Genomic DNA, 24,005 nt, shown 5'->3' with positions numbered 1-24,005 from the left:
AAAAATTAGTTTAAATTAAATCACAGCCAAGATTTAATTTAAAATTATGCTTGCTTTTATTAACATAGAACAGCTCTTTTATATCTATAATCTTGACTCCAAGATAATTTAAATAGCATTTAAACAGCATTTGGTCGTTGAGGAAGGCATAAGTTATAGTATGCATCCTTGTTCCAAAAGTCTGGGCTCTTCCATCCACACCAGCCCTAGATTTGGACGAAAGGAAAGAAAACTTTTTATAGCCCAAGAGTCCACAATGGAATCTGCGGGAAACTCTACTATGAAGTTCTGTCAGCAGGACCCCAGCATGTGACTCAGACACAGGCCTAATTCAAGGACTTTCTAAGTGGAGCAAAGTAACTTTTGTCAACTTGATATAAGCTACCATCACCTGGGAAAAGGAACTTCAATTGGAAAAATGCCTCTCTCAGATTTGCCTGTGGGAAATTGTCTTTACTGATGATTGACATGGGAGGGCCCAGTACTCTGTGGGCAGTGCCAGACCTGGGCAGGGGGTCCTGGCTCACATAAAAAATCAAGCTGAGCAAGCCAGTAAGTGGTGTTCCTCTGCAGTCTTCAGTTCTTGTCCAGACTTCTGCACTGTAGGATGAAGTAAACCCTTCTACAAGCTGCTTTGTTTATAGTGCTTATCACAGCAATACAAAGTAAACCAGACATCCTTTCTACACAGATTTTTAAAAAGAACAAAGCAAAAAAAATCTATAATACTTTAGAAGTCATCAAAAAAAATCACTTCCTTATAGCAATTGTTAGTCCAGACATTATACTCCATTAGTTCTAAGATAAAGGCAATCGGTAGCTGCGCCGGCTTTACTGGCAAACTTAGGTAGTAGTCCATACAAGACTACATAGGTGCCATCCAGTGACACATACAACGAAATGGGAGAGACCCAAGCCAGTCCCATGAGTTCTGTTTTTCATCTTCACAGGCCGTTTGCTTTCTAGTCTTCAAGTCCTTTTCTCTAGCAAAGAGTATTTTTAGTGGTTTATTATAAATATGAAAGTTTTATCATATTTCTTCTAGGGTCACTCATTTTCTACGTTCTCTTTGAGACAAGAGTCTTAAACTGTAGCCCAAGGTGGCTTGGAACTTACTCAGTTTAGCCTGACCTTGGGCCAGCAGTACACCTCCTACCCCCACGCTGGGATTTCAGGTGTGTGCCACATGGCCAGACTGATTTTATTAAAGGAAGCTGGTGACTGCCTGTATCACATCGAGGTCAATGCGGAATGCTTACGCTGAGACGCTGAGAGCCAAGTCACTCCCCGAGCTCCCAGGCTGCTGGTGCTGGTCATGGACCTGGAGCCCCTAGACTAGAGTGTATTAGCTCTTTTTCAGTATGGAGAGGGGGAACTCACTGATCAGGCTGTTTTCTTTGTTAATTGTAAAAATTTAAGCAAGGTCAAAGTAGAAAATTAAAACACTGTACACTCTCTGCTTTGGGCATTTGAGTATTCTCACACAGACAGACCTGGTAACCAAAAAGACATGCCTACGTACTTCCAGACACCCAGCCTGGGAAGGCATACAGGGGAGCTCGGAGGAGGTGGGATGGCTAATCTTGGAGTCAACTTGACACACCTGGGAAGAGGGACCATGCGCAGAGGAACTGCCTGTCAGTCGGCCTGTGGGCACAAGTGGGCATTTCTTGATTGCTAGTTGGAAGAGGAGGGCCTAGCCCCCTGTGGGTAGTGCCAGGCATTAGGTAAGTGGTCCCGAGGAGTGTAAGATAGCAAGGTGAGCAAGCCATGGAAAGCAAGGCAGCAGACAGGTCCTCCTCGGTCTGTTTTAGTTTCTGCCTCTGCTGCCTGGAGCCCTCGATGACAGCTTGTGATCAGGAAGTGTAAGCCAGACAAACTCTTTCCTCCCAAGGTGCTTTTGTTTTTATCCTCAACAGAAACCGAACTCGGCCAGGACGATGAACTTTACTGCTCCATCGTCTGCTGGAGTCCAGGAAGGCAGAGTTCACTGGTGCTGTGCCCTGGCTTCTGTGTGTTGTGTGCATCAGAGGGTTAAAGGGCTTTCTGCTGTTAAGTCATTCTACAAAAATGTAACTGGCACAGTTCTCACAGAAAGTAATCAGGGATGACGACTCCCCTTATCTAATGGCTTCAGGATAAATCATTCCATCAGAGGCAAAGCCCATTAATCAGCCAGAAAGAAGCACATTTATCACCATAACATGCCCCTGATGAAAACAATGAAGGTTTCTACCTGCTCTTAAGATAAAATCTAAACCCTTTTCTGTCTGTCCCACCACCGCCCCTCCTTACTGGGCTAAAGCACAGGAAGCTCATTCAGTTTGGGGGAAGAGTCTATGCTTCCCTTCCCTCCATCTAAGGAGTCCTTCCACAACCTTCTAAACCTAGTTCTGCATACTTCTTGTCTGAGAATCCTTCTGGACAGCCCTCTGTCCTTCTCCAGGAGACTGAGGGATCCTTAGACATGCTTAGGACTACGGCTGACACTGACTGGGTATCATAAATGCCAGAAGAATCAATATTTTGCTACTGAATAGGACAATGTTGCTTTTATCTAAAAACAAACAAACTTATTTATTTTGTGTTTGTGGAGGTCAGAGAGCAATTTGCAGGAGTTGGTTCTTGTCTACCATGTGGGATCTAGGGAACAAACTCATGTTGTCAGGGCAGGAAGCGTTTTTGTTTTTTGTTTTTTTTATCTGTGGAATCATCTCCCCAGCCTTTCATATGAGAATTAGCTGCCTGTAAATCAATTTAGATTTATGCCCCATGTAGTCAATATTATGTCAACAAATACTTCTACATCTGCCTCAACTTCCAATCTTTACAGACTGATCTATAAGTATATAGTGAGAAGTAATCACATCTCCATAATGACCGGCATTTTCTTAGCTATCGATTCACTGATTGTAAAATTATTACGGCTATGTGTGTATCTGTACTCAGGGTGTTGATACCCTGCAGCTGGAGTTACACGTGGTGGTGAGCTACATAAAGTGGGTGCTGGAAACTGAACTCGCTCCTCTGCAAGAAGGGCAAGCGCCCCTAACCGCTATGCCTTCTCCCCAGTCCTGATTTTAAGTTTATTCTGCTCTTGTTTTGAGACACTGGTGAGACAGTACAACTGTACGTGCTACAAATCTGCAAGGGAAATAGGTCATGCTCTATTAGGAAGTTTAGTAAACAGCAAAGCTTTTATGAACGTTGTGCCTTTTGTGACTCCTGTTGTCTTTCCTACACAGAATACAGTTACACAACAGACTTACAAACACTGCTGTGAGAGCAGCTGCCCTAGGCTTCTCTTTGCTAATGGCCAGGGTCTTATATTTACGTGATACAGGCATTTACCTTTTCCAAGATAACCTGCAGATCTTCAGCACCTGTATAATGTGGGTCTAGAATCAGAAACTTTATCTGCCCTGTAGTTTCATTCCATGCGACTCCTAGTATAGTGTGAGCCAAAACTCCTCCTCCTAGGGAAAAAAAAAAGAAAAAAATATATATAATAGAGCATACATTAATTTCAACTGCTTATTCAGTTCAAATATAAAACTAATTGTTTTGCCTATTAATTAACTTAAGTAATACAACATTTGAACAGTCTTCCCAATATTGTAAAATACCATGACGGCAAATATACTTGAAAGGATAATATTACATATTTAATAGCTACTGTGTTACATTTGGAAATATGTAAGAAATACTTTGATCATATCTATAATCATACAAGGTTTATATTCTACTGCTATATTCATAAAATTCCCTAAGATCAACTGAGAAAGGGCCACCAAGGGGCCAGCTCCTGCCAGTGAAGTAATGATCACTGAGGTGCCTCTCCTGGCAGATGCTCTTGCGTCTGCTGAGCATCTCCAGCCCATCCACCCATTAGGCTCTTGTGCTACTCTTCTGACATCCACCTACCTTACACGTTCATCTTCTGTTTCAGAGAGTCATGTCTCGTTAGCTCATTTAGTCAAATCTTATTTTACAAGGAAACCCAGTGAAGGTAAGCAGTCTGTTGTGACACAGAATCAGCCAAGCTAGTGACAGAGTCATGACTCAGGATGCTTGGCCAAGTGGCTTCACCTTTTTTAACAATACTACTCTTGGCTCTTTAAATGTTCAGACAGTTATCATTTTCTTTTTAGCACTTATTCTTGGTTACTAAATCTTTTCTGCACCTTCTCTACGCTTTGGAAATTAAAATGCTAAGAGTAGTGTGTCTAAGTTGACTCTAAAATGTTTATACATTTGTTTTATGTATGCAGGTGTTTTGTTTGCATCTATGTCTGCGCACCATGGGAAGCACTGAAGAGACATGGGGTCCCTGGAACTGGAACCACTGGTGATTGTGAGCCACTGCATGGGAACTGAACTCAGTTAAAAGCACTGGAAAAGCCACCAGTGCTTTCAACCCGTAAGCCATCGCTCCAGACCCAATTTAAAATGACTAGTATTCATGTAACACTAAAACATTATACAAATAAGATTTACTTATTCTCCACTCAGCCAAAAGAACCCAGCACATCCAAAACAACTTACCAATCATTACTGGAGTGCCCACATTCTGGAAATGGTTGGCCAGTTCTCGCCCTTGAGAGGCCATTTCTGATCCTTGACTAAATAAAAAGAAATTGTCTATCAGATAACTATTTTCAGCATTCAGTCAAGTAATTAGTAAGGAAGGCAATGCTTTCAATACTTTTGTTTGTGAATCTGAAAAAAAATTAAGTGGCAGGGAGCTGATTCAGATGCAACTTAGAGACTGTAAACTCTAAAATTTTCAGGATACTAACTAGGGAAGAAACAGAAAGACTCCATCTTTCTGCTTCTGGAGCTGCATAAAGGCTTTGGATTTTCACCATGAGATTGGAGTTGGCCAGCTTGTCATTCTTCACAGTCTATATATCCTTTCTGTCTTTAAACTAGGACCAGTGACACCAGCCTATGTGTAAGACAGAGGGGATTCTCTGGCTAATATATTCTTCTGTGAGAACTTCAAAGAGTTTGCAAGTGCACCGTATCATGGAGTGTTTGGACAGACTAGGTCCCTCTCATTTTTGAGAAGAGAAAGACAGAAGAAGGAAGAGTACATATACTCCTCAGCACTCCAAGTGAGTAAAGATTTATTTAGTATCTCTAACATCAAACAGCAGAGTTTAGCAACACACCCACTTGTTTCCCTTAACGAGAAGGGAACCGGAAGCTAACTTGTTGCTAGAGCCCACCGTCATCAAAGTACTGTACTGCATACTGAAAGATCAGATGAAAAGGCCAAAGCAAATTTCATATCCTTAGAAAGTAAAGAAAGAGGAAGAAATGGTGAACTCAGTCATCAGTAGACCCATTACTTCTGCGAGTGAACCAGGCGGCGTAAACCTGGTAACTCTCGGCCGGGCAGGGAACACACAAATATTTTAGTGTTTCGAACCCTTCTGTAATTTCTTAAAGTGTTTACTTTGAGTGTGCATGTGTTCACCTGCGCTATGGCACACATATGGAGTCCCACGAGTTAAACTCAGGTAGCTAGGCTTGGTGGCAAGTGTCTTTCACCTCATCAGCCCCACACTTTAATTTTTTAAAAATAGTTCTTTACTACTTTATCTGCCATTATTTCTTACTGATTTTCACAGTTCCAACTGTGAAACTTTAAGTACTTGGGCGATAAATACTGTTACTGTAGTTATCAATACAAGACAGTTTAAAATGTAAGCCCATGGAAAAAGTCTTTAACTATTTAACTTATTATTTAACAAAGTAGAAGAAAAGTCATTCCCCATTTTTTTATGTTGTGCCTAGGAGTTGGGTGGGGTGGGATCCCCAGCAACTGCTTTGCCTAGACTAGCTGGTTATTATACTAGGCACAATCAGAATCCTCTTCTGGGGTGATAGAAATGGCCCCCAAACCACCTAGTACATTGGGCCATGTGTTTACTCTAGTTGACAACCATGGTGTCCCTGCTCAAGGCTGTACAGTGTGGTCTCTCAGGCCTCTGTCTCTCGGCCTCTGGGGGATATCTGTCATAGCCTGTGGAGTCTCAAACTCAGGAGCACTCCCTCCCTGAGCCAAGAAACTCTTGTCTCTCGGGGGATTTAGAGTGCTGACTGCAATAATGTTATATCTGTTTATTTAGTAAATATTTTATACCATATGTGAGAAATCAGAGTATAACATTTATGGAGATGAGATGAAATTAAAAACTTCATAGATGTTTAATAAAAATGCAATTTATGGTCAGAGAAGCTGATATGTGCTAATTTATATTTTCTCTTATTTATTAGAATTATAAAAAATGTAAGTTGAATATATTATTTGTGTATTTGTTGGTTTATTAACATGTTTAACAAGAAAAAGAACAAAAGAAAACCACAATAGTCAGTGATCAACAGTGGTTTTCTCCTTATAAGACTTTTTGAAGATTTAAACTTAAGAAAACTACATTTTATATCAGGAACTTTACCCAAAGATATTTATGTTTTCCTTGTATAGACTAAAATTAGGTCTAGAAAATACATGTATATATCTCAGCTTGTTCTAAAAAGTGAGATTTATAAGGCAATGAAATAATGAGGAAGAGCAATAATTGGAAATAAATAAGGAGAAAATGTCATTTGTCTATTATTTTAACAAAAATGATAAGCTGTCACTTTAGAAATGACATACCTGGCTTATGAAGTATCCTTACCTAACAAACAGTATCTTTGAAGTCACACCAATCAGTTGGTTTAGTACCAGCTGTACTTCAATAGATCCAATCCATTGCCGAGAGCCCACAAATGTTGCTGGCTTGTCACCAGCATTAACAAGAGCCTTTATGTATTAAAAACACAAAAGATTAAAAAATGCATATGCAAGGTATCTATTAAAATTATATTAAGAGTATTTTAATTGATTACCAGTAAGATAATACTTTTTTTCAAAATAAAAATAAATCTATGTCATGGAGTAGTAATAATTATAATGTCATATTAAAAGCTAATGGAAAACAAATTGGTTTTAATTTAAAATGGCAAGTTCTGTACCTGCTGAATTTCTCTGTGTGTTGGAATGGACTTCTCTGTATATCCCTGGTGTCTGAACCATGAGCAGATTGTCTGTAGGGATCGATAAGCACAACCCCAGCCATTGTCATCTATCCGATCCTGCATATAATGATGATAAGCGTAGATGCCCTGGACCACAGAAATCTATAAAGAAGAAATGTAGTAAAATATTAAAGACAGAGTACATATTCTGTAGAAATGCCAGAGTAATATTTACTGTTGTAGAGCTAGACTTTTACTTTAGACAATGGTTCTCAACTTCTGGGTTGCAATCTCTTTCACAAAGTTCCTCTAAGACCATCAGAAAACACATTTACACTACAATTCATAGCAGTAGCAAAATTACAGTTAAGAAGCAGAAACGAAAATAATTTTATGGTTGAGAGGCACTACAATATGAGGAATTGTATTAAAGAGGGTCAGTTCAGGAAGGCTGAGAACGCTGCTCTAGACCCTTATAAAATGTCTTCACAGAACAATGGCTTATTGTTATATTCTTTTAGTTGGTTCTTCGAAAAAAAATCAACAAAATAGACAAACCTTTATTCAAACTAACCAAAAGGCAGAGAGAGAATATCCAAATTAATAAAATCAGAAATGAAAAGGGGGACATAACAACAGACACGGAGGAAATACAGAGAATCATCAGGTCATATTTCAAAAACCTGTACTGCGCAGAATTGGAAAACGTAAAGGAAATGGACAACGTCTGGACAAATATCAGTTACCAAAATGAAATCAAGACCAGATAAGCAAATTAAACAGACCTATAACTGCTGAAGAAATAGAAACAAGTCTCCCAACCAAAACCAGCCCAGGACCCGATGGCTTCAGCTCAGAATTCTACAAGACTTTCAAAGACAAATACTCCTCAAATTGTTCCACACAATAGAAACAGAAAGAACATTGCCAAACTCTTTTTATGAGGCTACAATTACCCTGATGCCCAAACCATATAAAGACATTACTAAGAAAGAGAATTACAGACCAATCTTATTCATGAACATTGATGCAAAAATACTAAATAAAATACTGGCAAATCAAATCCAAGAACACATTAGAACCATCATCCATCGTGATCAAGTTGCCTTCATTCCAGAGATGCAGAGATGGTTCAATATACAAAAATCTGTCAATGTAATCCACCATATAAACAAACTGAAAAATAAAAATCACATGATTATCTCATTAGATGCTGAAAAAGCTTTCAACAAAATATAACACCTCTTCATGATAAAGGTCTTGGAGAGAGCAGGAATACAAGGAACATACCTAAACATAATAAAGGCAACATACGGCAAGCCAACAGCCAACATCAAACTAAGTGGAGAGAAACTCACAGCAATTCCACTGAAATCAGGAACAAGATAAGGTTGTCCACTCTCTCCGTATCTTTTCAATATAGTTTTTGAGGTCCTAGTAGAGCAGTAAGACAACAAAAGGAGATCAAGGGGATACAAATCAGAAAAGAAGAAGTCAACTCTCACTATATGCTGACGATATGATAGTTTACATAAGCGACCCCAAAAATTCTACCAAGGAACTTCTACTACTTTCAGCAGTGTAGCAGAATACAAGATTAACTAAAAAAAAATCAGTAGCCCTCCTGTACACAGATGATAAATGGGCTGATAAAGAAATCAGAGAAACATCACCCTTCACAATAGCCACAAATAGCATAAAATATCTCAGAGTAACTCTAACCAAACAAGTGGAAGACTTGTATGACAAGAAATCTAAATCTTTGAAGAAAGTGGAAAGATCTCCCATGCTCTTAGGTAGGTAGACTTAACATAGTAAAAATGGCAATCTTACCAAAAGCAACCTACAGATTCAATGCAATGCCCATCAAAGTCCCAGCAAAATTCTTCACAGACCTCAAAAGAACGGTACTCAACTTCATATGGAAAAGCATAAAACCCAGGATAGCCAAAACAATCCTGTACAATAAAGGAACTTCTGGAGGCATCACAATCCATGACTTCAAACTCTACTACAGAGCTACAGTAATGAAAACAGCCTGGTAACTGGCAAAAAAACAGACAGAGGGACCAATGGAACCAAATTGAAGACCCGGATATTAATCCACATACCTTTGAACACCTGATTTTTGACAAACAAGCAAAAAATATCAAATGGAAAAAAGAAAGCTTATTTAACAAATGGTGCTGGCATAACTGGCTATCAACATGTAGAAGAATGAAAATAGACCCCTATCTATCACCATGCACAAATCTCAAGTCCAAATGGATCAAAGACCTCAACATAAAGCCAGTCACACTGATCCTCATAGAAGAGAAAGTGGGAAGTACACTTGAATGTATAGGCACAGGAGACCAGTTCCTAAATATAACCCTAGCAGCACAGACACTGAGAGAAACAATTAGTAAATGGGACCTCCTGAAACTGAAAAGCTTCTGTAAAGCAAAGCACTTGGTCAACAAGACAAAATGACAGCCTACAGAATGTGAAAAGATCTTCACCAACCCCACATCAGATAGAGGTCTGATCTCCAAAATATACAAATGTTGTAAGAGCTGCGGGATGTGTTCCTGCCGCCCCATCTCCTGGCCGCTTGGCTAGCTTATGCCCTGAAGTAACAACACACAAACTGTATTCTTTTAAACACTGATTGGCCCATTATATCTAGCCTCTTCTCGGCTAACTCTCGCACCTGGACTAGCCCATTTCTAATAATGTGTGTAGCACCCCAGGGTGCGCTTACCGGGAAAGATTCAGCATGTCTGACCTGGCGGCTTGCTTCATCGCGTCTGACCCTAAGAGGAGCTATCGAGTCTGAGCTCACTTCCTCTTCCTCCCAGCATTCTGTTCTGTTTACTCCACCTATCTAATTTTCTACCTATCAGGGCCAAGCAGTTTCTTTATTTTTTAACCAATGACCTTCCTCCATCATACAAAGAACTCAAGAAATTGGTCATCAATAGAACAAATAATCCAATAAAAAAATGGAGTAAAGACCTAAACAGAGAACTCTCATCAGAGGAATCTAAAATGGCTGAAAGACACTTAAGGAAATGTTCAACATTCTTAGTCATCAGAGAAATGCAAATTAAAACAACTCTGAGATTCTATCTTACACCTGTAAGAATGGCCAAGATCAAAAACACTGATGACAACTTATGCTGGAGAGGCTGTGGGGTAAAGGGAGCACTTCTGCATTGCCGGTGGGAGTGTAAACTGGTACAGCCCCTTTGGATGGCACTGTGTTGATTTCTCAGAAAATTAGGAAACAACCTTCCTCAAGACCCAGCAATACCACTTTTGGGTATATATCCAAAGGATGCTCAATTGTGCCACAAGGACATGTTCTCAACTATGTTCATAGCAGCATTGTTTGTCATAGCCATAACCTGGAAACAACCTAAATGCCCCTTGACCAAAGAATGGATAAGGAAAATGTGTTACATTTACACAATGGAGAACTACACAGCAGAGAAAAATAATGACATCTTGAAATTTGCAGGCAAATAGATGGAGCTAGAAAACATTATATTGGGTGAGGTAACCCAGACCCAGAGAGACAATTCTCATATGTACTCACACATAAGAGGTTTTTAAACATAAAGCAAAGAAAACCAGCCTACAAACCACAATCCCAGAGGACCTAGACAACAATGAGGACTCTAAGAGGGACTTACATAGATCTAATCTACAGGGGAAGTAGAAAAAGACAAGATCTCCTGAACAAATTGGGAGCATGGGGACCTTGAGAGAAGGTTGAAGGGGCAGGGAGGGGAGGAGAGAAAAATGTAGAGCTCAATAAAAATCAATAATAAAATAATATTATATTCTTTTGACTTTTTCTTACAGTCCAGAGTCCTCTCCAATGGACCTACTTAGAAACGTGCTACAAAGATATGTGCTATGGTGTAACAATGTTAGCTCCTATACTTCCCTTTCTTAATGTAATTTAGTTTTGAATATGCCAGTGGTTACCTGGTTATGAAGCCAATTTTCCTGGCTGGAAATATCCTTTTCCCAATTAGTTTTACAGCATGAATACTTTCCCACTTAGGTCTCTGTTAAAATGCTGGAAGCCTTCCATGGCCAGCATGCCTACTTTCTCCCCACCTGCCCTCTGTCGTGGCTATCAACTCCTCCTGACTTCATGTGTGTATGCATGCATGTATATTAAATTTTCCAAGTAATCATAGCTATTTCATATGTGGCTGATTTATTATCAGTGTCTGCCTATGCACACCAGCCTGTGGACTCCAATGCCTATGTTGAACCGTATTCATTTCTAGGCCGTCATCCCACAGAGGGCAGGGCACACAGCTGCTAAACATGCTGCCCTGAGTACATGATGCCTGGAGGAAGGAAGAACTAAACGGACACACAAGCAAACAAAAGCAGGCTCTGCACAGTGGGCCGCGGGAACAATGCTTCTGCAGGTCTGCAATCCTGCCATTGATTACAGCCAATGTGTATTACTCATGACTAAAATGGGGGACTGCTGCCACAAGATTCTTCCTTATAGCATAATGCTAAAAATGAACTTTTTTCTGGAAAAGCATTTCAGTTTTAAAAATTTGGAGTTGTGGGGGAAAGACAGGGCACTCACAAGACAATTAGGCAATAATTGACAAAGTACAAACTGAAAATGTATAATCAGATCATTTGGTAGGAAGAAAAATGGCTGCTCCCAAAGATGTCTCTGTCCTAATCTCCCAAACAACAGCGGCCCCACTTTAAGTGTATGCTAAGGACTTAAGATGCAGAGGTGGAGGGTTCTTCTGTCTATCCGGGCAAGCACTAACGCATCACAGAGGAACAAGAGGGTCAGCCGTGAGTGGTGTGACCACAGCCAAGGAACACTAGCAACTATCTGAGGCTGAGGAAATGAAGAACGGGTATCCCTCAGGAACCCGTGGACGAGGATGGCCCTGGGGTATTTAGAGTTCAACCAAGGGAAGCTAACTGTGGACTTCCTGCTTCCGGAAGCGTGACAGACACATCTCTACAGTCTGCAGCGGCCCACTGTGGATCAGCTGCCACAGCCTTCACAGCAAATGATCCTCTGCTTCAGAAGTTCTTCCCACAGTGGGCGAAGTCATAGAAAAGAAAGACTGAAGTACCGTCACATATGAATATAAAAGTACTTAAAAGTAAATAAAATTGTTTATTCCAATTGCTAATCCAATTCAAGAGGGATCCAGCACCTCTGGCTTCCACAGCACCTTTATAAGTGTGCACATACACACACAATTAAAATAAAATCTCTTAAAAAAAAGAATAACTCACAATGAAAATGCTAAAGTCCAGGTTGTTGTTCAAGGCTGTCATATCAAATGATCAAGAAAATAACATGCCAATCATTTACAAATGTCAGAAATTTAAAAGATGGAGCATTACCCAACTCATTTAATATATCCCAGAAACATTTTTATATACTGATATAAAAACTGTAAATCCCTGATACATTTTTAATTAAGAGAAAAGAAAATTCTAAGGGAATATCAATTACAAATACAGAATACACACACACACACACACACACACACACACACACACACACACATGGGTTTTGAGACACAGTTTCTCTGTGTAACAGTCCTCGCTGTCCTGGAACTCACAGAGAACTGCCTGTCCCTGCCTCCTGAGTGCTGGGATTAAAGAAGTGCGCCACCACTGCTCCACAATGAAAAAAATCTTAACAAAGTATTATCAAACCAAATCCAACAGTGAATAAGACATGACAATGAACATGGATTTATGTAATGAATACATCCATTATCACCGGAAGATCAGATGAAGTGTTTAGGGGTAAATAACATGAAGTTTATAACTTTCCCTGAAATGGTTTGGGAAATAAAGAAACAAAAGTGAAAAAAAAAACCTACGAAGTGTTTACAGCTGTTTCACACATATATGAACAGGACACATGAATGGGAATGTTCGCAGAAGACTTCCTGAAATCACAAAAATCCTGGAAATATTATAAAAATGTTTATTATACAGGATCAAGATAACTAAACCAGAGTAAGACAAAATAAGATGAATTTTAGATATAGAACGTTGAGTGAAAAACACAAAGGGTAGAAGACTACATAAGATTTTTATAAAGCTCAAAATGAAACAAATACTGCTAAAGCGATGTATCTTTTATATGTATACATACATATGAAGCTCTTAGAAACTAACACTGGAAGGGAGAAGGCTGAATATGTCCCTGCACAATGGTCCTTTAGTATGCTTAGAAAACTATCCCAGGACCTAGTGCAGATACAAAACCCTGGAGACTTAGGCTCTTTATGAAAACTAGCACAGTAGTTTTTATGAATATACATGAATATCCTCCCACTTATTTTAAATAATCTCTAGATTACCTATCTTAGATAAAAAAAAAAACAATGAAAAGACTATATAAATGGCTACCATATTTTTCAGGAAATAACAGCAAGGCGAAAATATATACATTCAGGGCAGCCTATTTCTTTTTTTTAGGTGTCTCTGATCTCAGACTGGCTGAATGCACAGATGTGGAGACTGACTGTGTAAGGCACCTGTGGGACTATGTTGAGGAGGTCGTGCGGAGACAAAGCAAATGAGTCAGGAATGGTCTGGTTCGTCGTAACTAAGTAGGATTCCTAGTTATTCGTTTCTTTGCTATGCTGTGAAATGTGTTTCAATGTGTAGATACATATATATGTGTGTGAGTGTGACATACACAGGTCCCATATTAGAGAATAATACTAAAGTAAAGAAATGCTTTTTGCATTTTGTAACATGGATAAGGCACCTGTTTTATTGTCAAAATCAATCAGCATGCATTTAGTGCTTTATGATCTTGGGCCTTTTGTAAAGAACTAATAAGAATGTAAAATAAACATAAGATGCAATATAAACTATGGAGGAGTTCTATGATCTTTTAGATCATTCGTTATTGCTATCTTTTGAAGGCAGGGTCTCCCTGCCTCATCTGGAACTTGCTGAGATTAAAGGCATGTGTACTGACACTCTAAGCTAATTACCGCTAGTTTTTTAAAACAAGATTTGTGTGTGTGTGCATGTGCGTGTGCATATGTGTGTGTGTGCATGTGCGTGTGCATATGTGTGTGTGCATGTGCATATGTGTGTGTGTGCATGTGCGTGTGCATATGTGTGTGTGCATGTGCGTGTGCATATGTGTGTGTGCATGTGCGTGTGCATATGTGTGTGCATGTGCGTGTGCATATGTGTGTGTGCATGTGCATGTGTGTGTGTGTCCATGTGCGTGTGCATATGTGTGTGTGCATGTGCGTGTGCATGTGTGTGTGCGCGTGTGCATATGTGTGTGTGCATGTGCGTGTGCATGTGCGTGTGCATATGTGTGTGTGCATGTGCGTGTGCATATGTGTGTGTGCATGTGCGTGTGCATATGTGTGTGTGTGCATGTGCGTGTGCATATGTGTGTGTGCATGTGCGTGTGCATATGTGTGTGTGCATGTGCGTGTGCATATGTGTGTGTGCATGTGCGTGTGCATGTGCGTGTGCATATGTGTGTGTGCATGTGCGTGTGCATATGTGTGTGTGCATGTGTGTGTGCATATGTGTGTGTGTGCATGTGCGTGTGCATATGTGTGTGTGCATGTGCATGTGCATATGTGTGTGTGTGCATGTGCGTGTGCATGTGTGTGTGTGCATGTGCATATGTGTGTGTGTGCATGTGCGTGTGCATATGTGTGTGTGCATGTGCATATGTGTGTGTGCATGTGCATATGTGTGTGTGCATGTGCGTGTGCATATGTGTGTGTCTGTGCATGTGCGTGTGCATATGTGTGTGTGCATGTGCGTGTGCATATGTGTGTGTGCATGTGCGTGTGCATATGTGTGTGTGCATGTGCATATGTGTGTGTGTGCATGTGCGTGTGCATATGTGTGTGTGCATGTGCATGTGCATATGTGTGTGTGCATGTGCATATGTGTGTGTGTGCATGTGCGTGTGCATATGTGTGTGTGCATGTGCGTGTGCATATGTGTGTGTGCATGTGCATATGTGTGTGTGCATGTGCATATGTGTGTGTGTGCATGTGCGTGTGCATATGTGTGTGTGTGCATGTGCATATGTGTGTGTGTGTGTGTGCATGTGCATATGTGTGTGTGTGCTAGAAGACAGCACGAGGTCTCCTAGGGCTGCAGCAACAGCAGCTGTGAGTTGCTTGACGTGGGTGCTGGAAATGAACTCATGTCCTATGGGAGAACAGCAAACACTCTTAATACTAAGCCCCCCCCCCTCACTAATTACAGCTATTTTAAAGGAGGTTTTCTGACTTTTGTTTTTGTTTTTTCAAGACAGGGTTTCTCTGTGTAGCCCTGGCTGTCCTGGAACTCACTCAGTAGACCTGGCTGGTCTTGAACTCAGAGATCCACCTGCCTCTGCCTCCCATGCGCTGGGATTAAAGGTGTGTAGCACCACACCTGACTCCTTAAATGAGATTTTAAACACAGGTTTAAAAGAGACAAGTGATGAATTATTTTTTAGGGAATGACACACAATCGGAATCAATTCTTAAAAACGTCTCTTAAGAGCCAACCCAAAACAATGAATGACAATAATGGATCAACTCTCATAAAAACTAGTTGAACTCACCATGCTACCCTCTATGTTAGGTGGAGTCAGATAAGCATGTGGGTTCCTAATGCAGCCATCTTTATATGCTTCATCTGGAAAGTGATACGCATTAGCCCTTTTGAAATAAGGTCTGTCATGAGGCAGATTGAAGAGGTCATGTAACTCCTAAATAAAACCAGAATCAATAAACAGAGAAAAGAATTTTAGATTTTCAGTTAAAACACTCAAGCTCAATAATTATAAAACAGGAAATATGTTAGCTATAAGTTTTCAAAAACATGACTTAATTCATTAAGGTCAGCTGGTGAACAGACAGGCCAGTTTACACTCCCTAGTGGAAACCAGCCGGGGAGACGGAGACACGCAAACAACCTGCTGGGTTTGGGAGAGTTTGTACATCTGAAACTATAATTCATAATGATGCGTCAAAGTACTTTGGGGAATCATGTTTATAATAGTTTAGACATAGAAGAAGTGCAGTTATTAACTACAGAGTAGAAGTTAGATGGCAACCAGAAGGCATGAGGAGAAACATTTACCAATGTTTATAATGCACGATTTTCTCAACCTCATAAAACATACAATACTTATTGTCAAAGTCTGGCCAATCTCCGGTGTACCCAGTGGTTTCAACAGGTCAGCTTGCATTGTCTCTGAAAACCAATTTATCTCCAACTTTTGGAGCACTATAGAGGGCTAGCATTACACTACTTAAAACCTCATTTAGGACATAATTTGGTGAGTGTCAGGCAAGGCCACAGGTCCAAAAGACATATGCTAAAAATCAGTCCTTTTGTTGATAAATCTCACTTCTTTATATGCTGGACAAGTTTTCTATGAAACTTCTCTAATGAAACTTAAATAACCTTATCTGTGGTTGCAACATTACCACGTATCATAGTCAGAATTAACATGGATTCCCCCATTCCTTCTGCACTGTACTCTTACAGATCTGGAGGGAAGAGAGGGAAAGGAATTTCTTAACATATGTCAGCTACTCTCGGCACATAGCATCTTCCCGCTTCTATTTTCACTATGGAAAATGATGAAATTTCATAATTATATGACCCTCAGTGAGCACTGAAATGAAAATGTTCCATGCTATGCTAAACTGGCAAGCTTTTATCACTAATCATATCACAAAAAATTCCATGACATTTCTATTCTACAACAGCCCATTTCTGCACTTTTAAATTAAACCATAAAATAATTTATATTTACTACAAATTATACTTAACCAAAAACTGAACAAGAGACTTTCTTCTCATAATAACGGATCCACTTTTACCTTCCTATAGGCCTGCAGCTGACCATCAGGGATTCCTGAGGGATATAAAACTGTTACGAGATTCTTTTCCCCTGGCAACAGGAAGTGCAGTGGCTCCGGGACTACAATAGATGTTCCTTTCATATATCTCAAAATGCATTTCTCCACATCAACTAGTTGACTATGAATGGCATCCACTAGACGTTTGCGAGCTCTGTGGAAGATATTTGAATTAACAAAAGATATGGTGGCTAAAATGAAGATGTACGGCTAACGTGCCCCGAACAGAGCACAAACTTCACTGGACAAGGTTGGTCAAGCAAAGTCTAAATTATGCAAAGTAGCTGTATTTTCTGTGACTGGATAAAAAGGGAAGCCTTCTAAATTTCAGCATGCCATTCTACTTCTAAACAAATATTTAATTATTCAATGACTCTTAGGCTGAAAGCAAGGAGTATATCACAGTAAAAACAGCCCCATCACCCTGGATATGACTAACATCATCTCTTTAAAAGAACTGAGTTCTGATTATTTTATAGAAGGGTCCTCACTTATATGTGGCCGTGATTACTATAAAATACCTACTTTCCCCATGTTTCTTCTGGAGCAACAGACACAACCACGTCGATTGGCAAATTCATATTAATGTAGTGGTGTTCTTCATTTTCCCTTTCAATGATGGGGGTCACGGCTCCCAGAGAGGTCGATATTTCCAGCATGAGATCTATGTTTACGATTTGCTGCTATACAAACAGACAGTTCAGAGTCAACTTGTGGAACATTAAACTCTGCATAGAAAGGGTAAATAGAGTTTTAAACAATGACATATAAAACTACATTACACATAGTAACTTCAGGAAATCCCTTTCTGCTTCAAAATAATTTGGATGAATGTAGAGTGCATAGAGTCAGACTGTCCACGAGTTTATAAATATCAGAGCCATGTGTAGGGCATACTGGGCTAATACTATTCTTTCCACTTTTGCACACTTTCTCACTTTTGTAAAAAAGCAAAACAGAAAACCTTCAAATAAAATTGCTCAACAGGTGGATTTCTGCGAGTCTGAAGCCAGGCTGGTCTACTTATCAAGGTTCCAAGTCAGCCAGAGTTACATGGTGAGACCCTGTCTCAAGACAGCAACAAGCCAATCAAACAAAAAGTGCCAACACCAAAGAACTATATGTAAGACAATCCTGAAATTCCTTTCTGTGTATTGAAAAAAATTATCAGAATTAGAGGATGCTAGGAGCCGGGCTTCTCACTGGGATTAGCTGGAGAAGTTGTGAGGCTGAGGCAGAACTAGAAGCAGAAACCCAACTTATACAGATACATATGAATGTATGTGTGCGCATGTAACTGTGCGTACTCCATGGAGAATGGGTGATTCCCAAACTGGAACAGGAAAAGTACATGATACATATGGACTAATATATTCATCGAAGTAGGGAACACCAAAAAGAAAATTTCAAAAGGATACCAAACACACTGCCTTCCATGAGATATTAGCTATAACGGAAACTGGGTGGTTCTGGGAGGTATCAGAACACTGGCTGAGCATGAGCCAGGAGAGTAAGCGGCTTTCCTCCCTGCCTCTGATTCCTGTTTCTGTTCCTGCCCTGCCCTCCCTCAGGGAAAGTCTGTCATGGAGACCTGTCAACCATATAACCCCACCCACATGCCCAAGTTGCTTTTGGTCGTGGGGTTTATCAAAGAAACAGAAAGCAAACTAAAACACCCACCTTCCATCTACTCAAGGAAGGAACTAGTTAGTGAGGCCATCTCTAGTTCTAAGTACAGCCCATATATGTCTATGGTAATGCTGACTGTCAACCTGACAGAATCTAAGATCACCTGGAAGCTGTGCATGTGGTGGGCTCCCTAATGCTGGTTTAAAAATCAGAAGACCAGACAGACAACATGCAAAAATGAAATCCTTCGACACTGTCCGGCACTGCATGATCTATCGCTGTATTAAGCTTCTCATTTACTTTTAAGCAATGTGTAAACCTACCCAAATCAGCTTTGGTTTTGCAGGATCAAAATAAAGTAACACTTTCAAAATTACACATTGCAACAAGAAAACATGTTTAGACATGTAAAACAGACACTCAATATTCCTAGGCCTCAATATTCTAGGAGGGCAGGATTAAATTATCACCTGTATCACACTTAGCTCCAAATTTAAAAAAATTTTTTTTATCAGTAGAGAAGACAGATGTGCTTACCGTGTCTGATGACTTTTTGTCTTTCTTTTTTAGGAATTTTCGTTTTGTATCCTCTTCCTGCTCATATCTAAAATTTCAATACACGAATACATTTACAAGTAGGAAATGATGCTATGAAAATATTTCCAGAGACGCTTTAAACACTCACGGAATGAGGTGCACTATGTTCTTACAGGTCGCGCTGTCGGTCAGCTCCGCCGTGTTAGTGTCGCTGTTGGGCCACAGATACACGGAGCTGTTGCGGATTCTGAATACAAGGGCGTCTGAAGAGAGCTTGGTCGTCAGGTCGTTCAACACCTGTCTTAGTGCGCTCTTGACAAACGTTTCTACATGAAAGGCAAAAGTAGAACACAGTGGACGTGACTCTCAAACACCGCCCCTACTTTTCAATCACTATCAGAATTCTGGCCTCTCTGCCTTCAGGATTCTGAGACCATAAATTTCATCTGATGACTTTTAGAGTGTCGATAACAATTTACAATCAATTCTAGCGATCATTATAAAAATTTTCACACCCTCAAAGGGAAGCTCTGCCCCTGTTTGCAGTCACTCTTTGTGCCCCCTTCACTTTTCGTCCCTTATCTTCTGAATGTCGGTCCTCGAAGATCACCGACGCATTGTCAGGGATAATTTCACTTACTGTCAGAGAGTTAGCCGTGTCCTTCCAATCTCACGTTCTCCACCCCGTTCTGACCACTCTCTGCTGAGCTTCAGAGTCAACTAAGTGCTCGCTGGAAACCTGAACACGATGTCCCAGCGGCATCTCAAAAGCATGGCGTCTGGGCCGTGATTTCCCATACTCCTCCCTGGGCACTGTCTGTCTCAGTGTTCAGCATTAGCCTCAGCCAGAAGCTAGAAGACATCCTGGAATTTGCTTTATAAAAATCCCGCTGAGTTGCTTCTCCTCCGAATTTCTTCTAACATTGCAATACACTACAGCATTTAAGAGACTTGGGTACTAGGGCATGGGTAACGCACATTACAACTCTGCAGTGTGCAGCTCCAGGTTCTGTGTACACTGTGTTCATTCGGGATAGTTCACCTCTTTGTGTGTGTGTGTGTGTGTGTGTGTGTGTGTGTGTGTGTGTGTGTGTGTGTGAGAGAGAGAGAGAGAGAGAGAGAGAGAGAGAGAGATTGAAATTTTCTTCAAGACAACCCTAAAGGTTCAGAGGTGCCCTGTGGGCTGGTCAGGGAATTAGAATAGAGAATCTAAATTTGAATTCCATTTAATTTGAGTGTAGTTTATTTTTCTTATGTTATCCTCAATATGGATCACTATAAATTTGATAATAAAGAAGCTTTGGTGTTGGAAGCTGTGGACCCCAGATCCTGAATTTTCTGTAAACAACTTGTTTTCCAATGCTTGCAGCTGCTCTGAGCACGAGACCCTCAGGAGTTCCTGATGGCAGGGGAGTGGTTTTCTGGTGGGTTTGACTGGGGCGTGGCTATCAGTTAAGGATCCCTATATAAGCTGCAATAAAGCTGGACCACAATAAAGGGGGAATTCAAGAATGACCCTTGTCTCTGTCTCTGTGTGTTTGAATCTCCAGGCCCCTTTCCCGGCTCACAAACCGTCCCGTAGTGCAGGTGGACCTTACACTTGGGAAGACGTACCTTTAGGGGTGGCTAGCTGAAAAGCCAGATCAAAGCCTCCTCTTATTCTGAAGAGTATATCCATGGTTTGGGGGATCACCTAGAACAAATGTAACCATAATTCCCATGTAAAGCGAAACAAACTCATCTTCACATAAACTAGAATCTACTTCAGTTTAGGGTACGGCACTAAAATTCTGCACTAATTTCACGGGTTAATTCCTTAGGCAGAAATATACAACAACCCCTGCAAATTCTAAAAAGTGTTTTTCAAACCCGAATTTCATACTGTAATCCCCCAGGGAGCTTAAAATTCTGACACCCAGGAGTATGGACATCCAGGAGGCATGCCCAGACATCCGAATCAATTGGCATACAGCTGGCCCAGGCACAAGAATATGTAAAAGCCTCCCTACTTCCATTCATCGTGATTACAATGCATTAAAGCTTTTAATCATAGTCTTGATGCATTTATCAATGATATGCAAACATCAGTGGTATAAAACTAGTTTAAGAATGTTACAAGAACACTGAGTCTAACATGAGATTGTGACTAAGCCAATGAGATCAGGGTAACCACTGGTGGCAAGAGTAGACATTGGTAGAACTCACCGTCTTAAAAGGTCCACTCATGATCTTACACCGAGATTAGAGCATAACGAAGCTAACCTAACTGCCAGCAACCTGAATAGCACATAGCTAGAGAAAGCATTTTAGACGGACTTTACATGGCCTCGGACAATGGTTGCCACTGACAGAGAGAAAAAAGCATTTGCAAAGCGGAAGAGACCAGCAGTTCTCAACTTGGATCCACATGCTGAGTTTGGGCAGCAAAGGATAAACAAAAGACCTGTACCATGAATGTTTAAGTGTGTGTGTGCCCTGTGGCGGTGGGGACGACCTTGAGGATTCTTGAACAGGCCCTGAATGGGCTGAAGAACTACGTCCCACAATAAGAACCTGTGACGCTCTGAACGGGAATGACTCCCATAGGCTCATGTCTGAAGACCTGGTCCCCGGTGGGTGGGACTGATTGGGAAGATTAAGAGGTGTGATGTTGCTGGAGGTGGTCTGTCATGGAGGATGGCTTTGGGGCTTCAAGAGCCTCCCACCATTCCCAGGATGCTCTCTGCCTCTTGTGTATGGATCCAGATGGGAGCTCTCATTTGTTGCTCCACAGGCTTCGCCATGCCTCTGCCAGCACCATCACAGATTCAATCTCTGGAACCGACAGCACAACTAACCTCTTGGTCATGTGCATGGTGTCTTATTACAGCAGTCACAAAGGTACTAACACAGCTTCTGTGTTCACCCAGTACTGAAATAAATGAGCAAGCACTCACACCTGCTGCCCTAAGTGACCGGTCACTGGGTGCATGTTATCTTTGATCCTCAGAACACTAGGAAGTATGTACCATTACTGTTTTTTATTTTGCAAATTTCTTGTTACTTTTTTTGTAAAAGTGATAGCATTAATTTAACCACTGTAACCTATTAAAAGAGCATACCATATGTCCAATTCCACTTCATTGAGTTCATTCTAAGCAAACAAAAAGTTCAATACATAACAATGTCCGTTTATCCTACTGTTGTTTATCATAAGACACCAAACCAAAGGATTGAAAAATATTGTGTGAGAGACCAGTAAGAAGTTTTTTGTCTCTCTCTCTGTGTGTTTTAAAGACAGGGTTTCCCTGAGACTCTCTGACTGTCCTGGAACTCACTATGTAGTCCAGGCTGACCTGGAACTCAGAGAGATTCACCTGCCTCTGCCTCCCGGGTACTGGGATTAAATGAGTGTGCTACTGCTGCCTGACCCGGTAAGATGTTTGATAAAGACACTACTACTATTTGAATAAAAAAACTTAAACTGAAGTTGTAAAAGACAAGGAAGAGTAAATTTTAACTCAGCACTTCCTATATGACTTTGACTAAAGCACCTATGTCTGTTCTCTTCTGTAAATGCAGGGGGATAAAAAAAGATACAGCTTTCCAGGGTTGTTAGAAAGATTCCTTAAGAAACCATGTGTGAAAGCCCCAGAGTCTCTTTAGGCTTCTGAATCACCATCCTCTCTGGGGATGTAATGTTTATGCTGAAATCTGAAGGGCAAGTAGCTATTGAAAGAAGCCTTAAAATTTCCAAAGGAAAGAGGTGTAGTATGTGTGTGCATGTTGTGTGTGTGTGCCAAAGTGCCCATTCCAGGCAGAGTGACCACCTGCTGAAGGCCTGCTTAAAACAACATGTATGAAGACTGATGTGCTATATGGCTGTAATCCCAACACGTGGAAGGTGAAGGCAGGAAGATCGGGATGTCAAAGTCATTCTCGGCTGTATAGCCAGTTCAAGGGCAGCCTGGGTTTTGTGAGACACTGTCTTAAAATCAAAGCAAAGCAAAAGACCACTAAGAATAGGACCCAAGTGGATGACGGCAAAGTTCCAGATGGTAAGGGTAAGAAGGTGATATTATAGACGCTCAGAAGTAGAATCCAAAAGATTTGACTATTGGCTTGAGATGGGACACATTAGTCAAGTGTTTGGTGGGCACAAGATGGATGAGTTGGGTTATCTGCCAAGATGTGTATTCTGACGGAAGAGTGTGGAGAGAGCGGGAGGTGGAAATGACGAGTCAGCTCGACAACTGCTGAGTCCTGAACGATCTATTTAAGAGGAAGCAGTTAAATAGAATTATGAGATGGGTTCCAAAGAAAAGAGAAAAGGCTCAAGGTGCCAAGTATATCTGAAGAAGATAAGCATCTACGGTACAGATGACAGGAGCTGGCCGAGCTAGGAGACCAGAGCTGAAGCAAGGAGAGTGCGGTGGCACGTAAGCGAAGGGAGTAGACGCTTCGAAGGAAGTTACGCCTATCTTTCCAAAATCAAGAGTTCTTTCTTCATCGCTCCCGAATACGCCAAAAACTGTCTCACTGTCACGATGCAATGACTGACCCAGAAGATAGGGGAGTCCGGGTGCTAGGCAGCTGCGACACCCAAGGGAGGAAATTTTGCACTGCCACCGTTGGCCCCTCGGGGCCGGCTCCTCCCGGGGGACTGGAGCCATTCTCCTAAGGGTTGCTGAAGTCCTAGAAGGAAGCACAGGTCACTGACAATCAGAATCACTTACCAGGTTCACCACCTGGAGTTGACAGGAATGACGATTTCGTGCAAGCCAAGGTCGGCCCGGAAGTGGCGTCAAAGCCCTCAGAAGGCCGGGCCCCGGCAGGCGGACTACAACTCCCAGAATGCTTCGCATCAGCCGTCACGGAGCGTACCACACTGCAACAGTTCGCCGGTGGCTA

General features: G+C 41.1%; 1 protein-coding gene across 2 annotated transcripts; it reads right to left on the bottom strand.

Moving 5' to 3' along the window:
- Window positions 1-32: 32 nt before the first annotated feature.
- On the bottom strand, window positions 33-23,979 carry Ufsp2 (UFM1 specific peptidase 2). Of its 2 annotated transcripts, none has more exons than XM_075986701.1 (12): window positions 23,831-23,979; window positions 20,730-20,808; window positions 19,264-19,441; window positions 19,116-19,182; window positions 17,475-17,632; window positions 16,911-17,103; window positions 15,641-15,787; window positions 7,027-7,191; window positions 6,690-6,814; window positions 4,546-4,622; window positions 3,352-3,476; window positions 33-206 (listed from the first exon to the last, which is right to left on the bottom strand). In XM_075986701.1, the coding sequence occupies exons 1-12, from the start codon at window positions 23,957-23,959 to the stop codon at window positions 120-122; spliced, it is 1,530 nt and encodes a 509-aa protein (XP_075842816.1). In that variant the 5' UTR covers window positions 23,960-23,979; the 3' UTR covers window positions 33-119. The 2 variants fall into 2 exon arrangements, with proteins under 2 accessions (XP_075842816.1, XP_075842817.1); XM_075986702.1 differs by having other exon boundaries at window positions 17,475-17,629.
- Between the last annotated feature and the right edge of the window lie 26 nt (window positions 23,980-24,005).

The sequence above is a fragment of the Microtus pennsylvanicus genome, chromosome 9 (assembly GCF_037038515.1).
Source record: "Microtus pennsylvanicus isolate mMicPen1 chromosome 9, mMicPen1.hap1, whole genome shotgun sequence".
Classification (NCBI taxonomy): Eukaryota; Metazoa; Chordata; class Mammalia; order Rodentia; family Cricetidae; genus Microtus; species Microtus pennsylvanicus.
The sequence above is the reverse complement of the archived record's forward strand: the minus strand, read 5'-3'. Positions and strand labels throughout refer to the sequence as shown.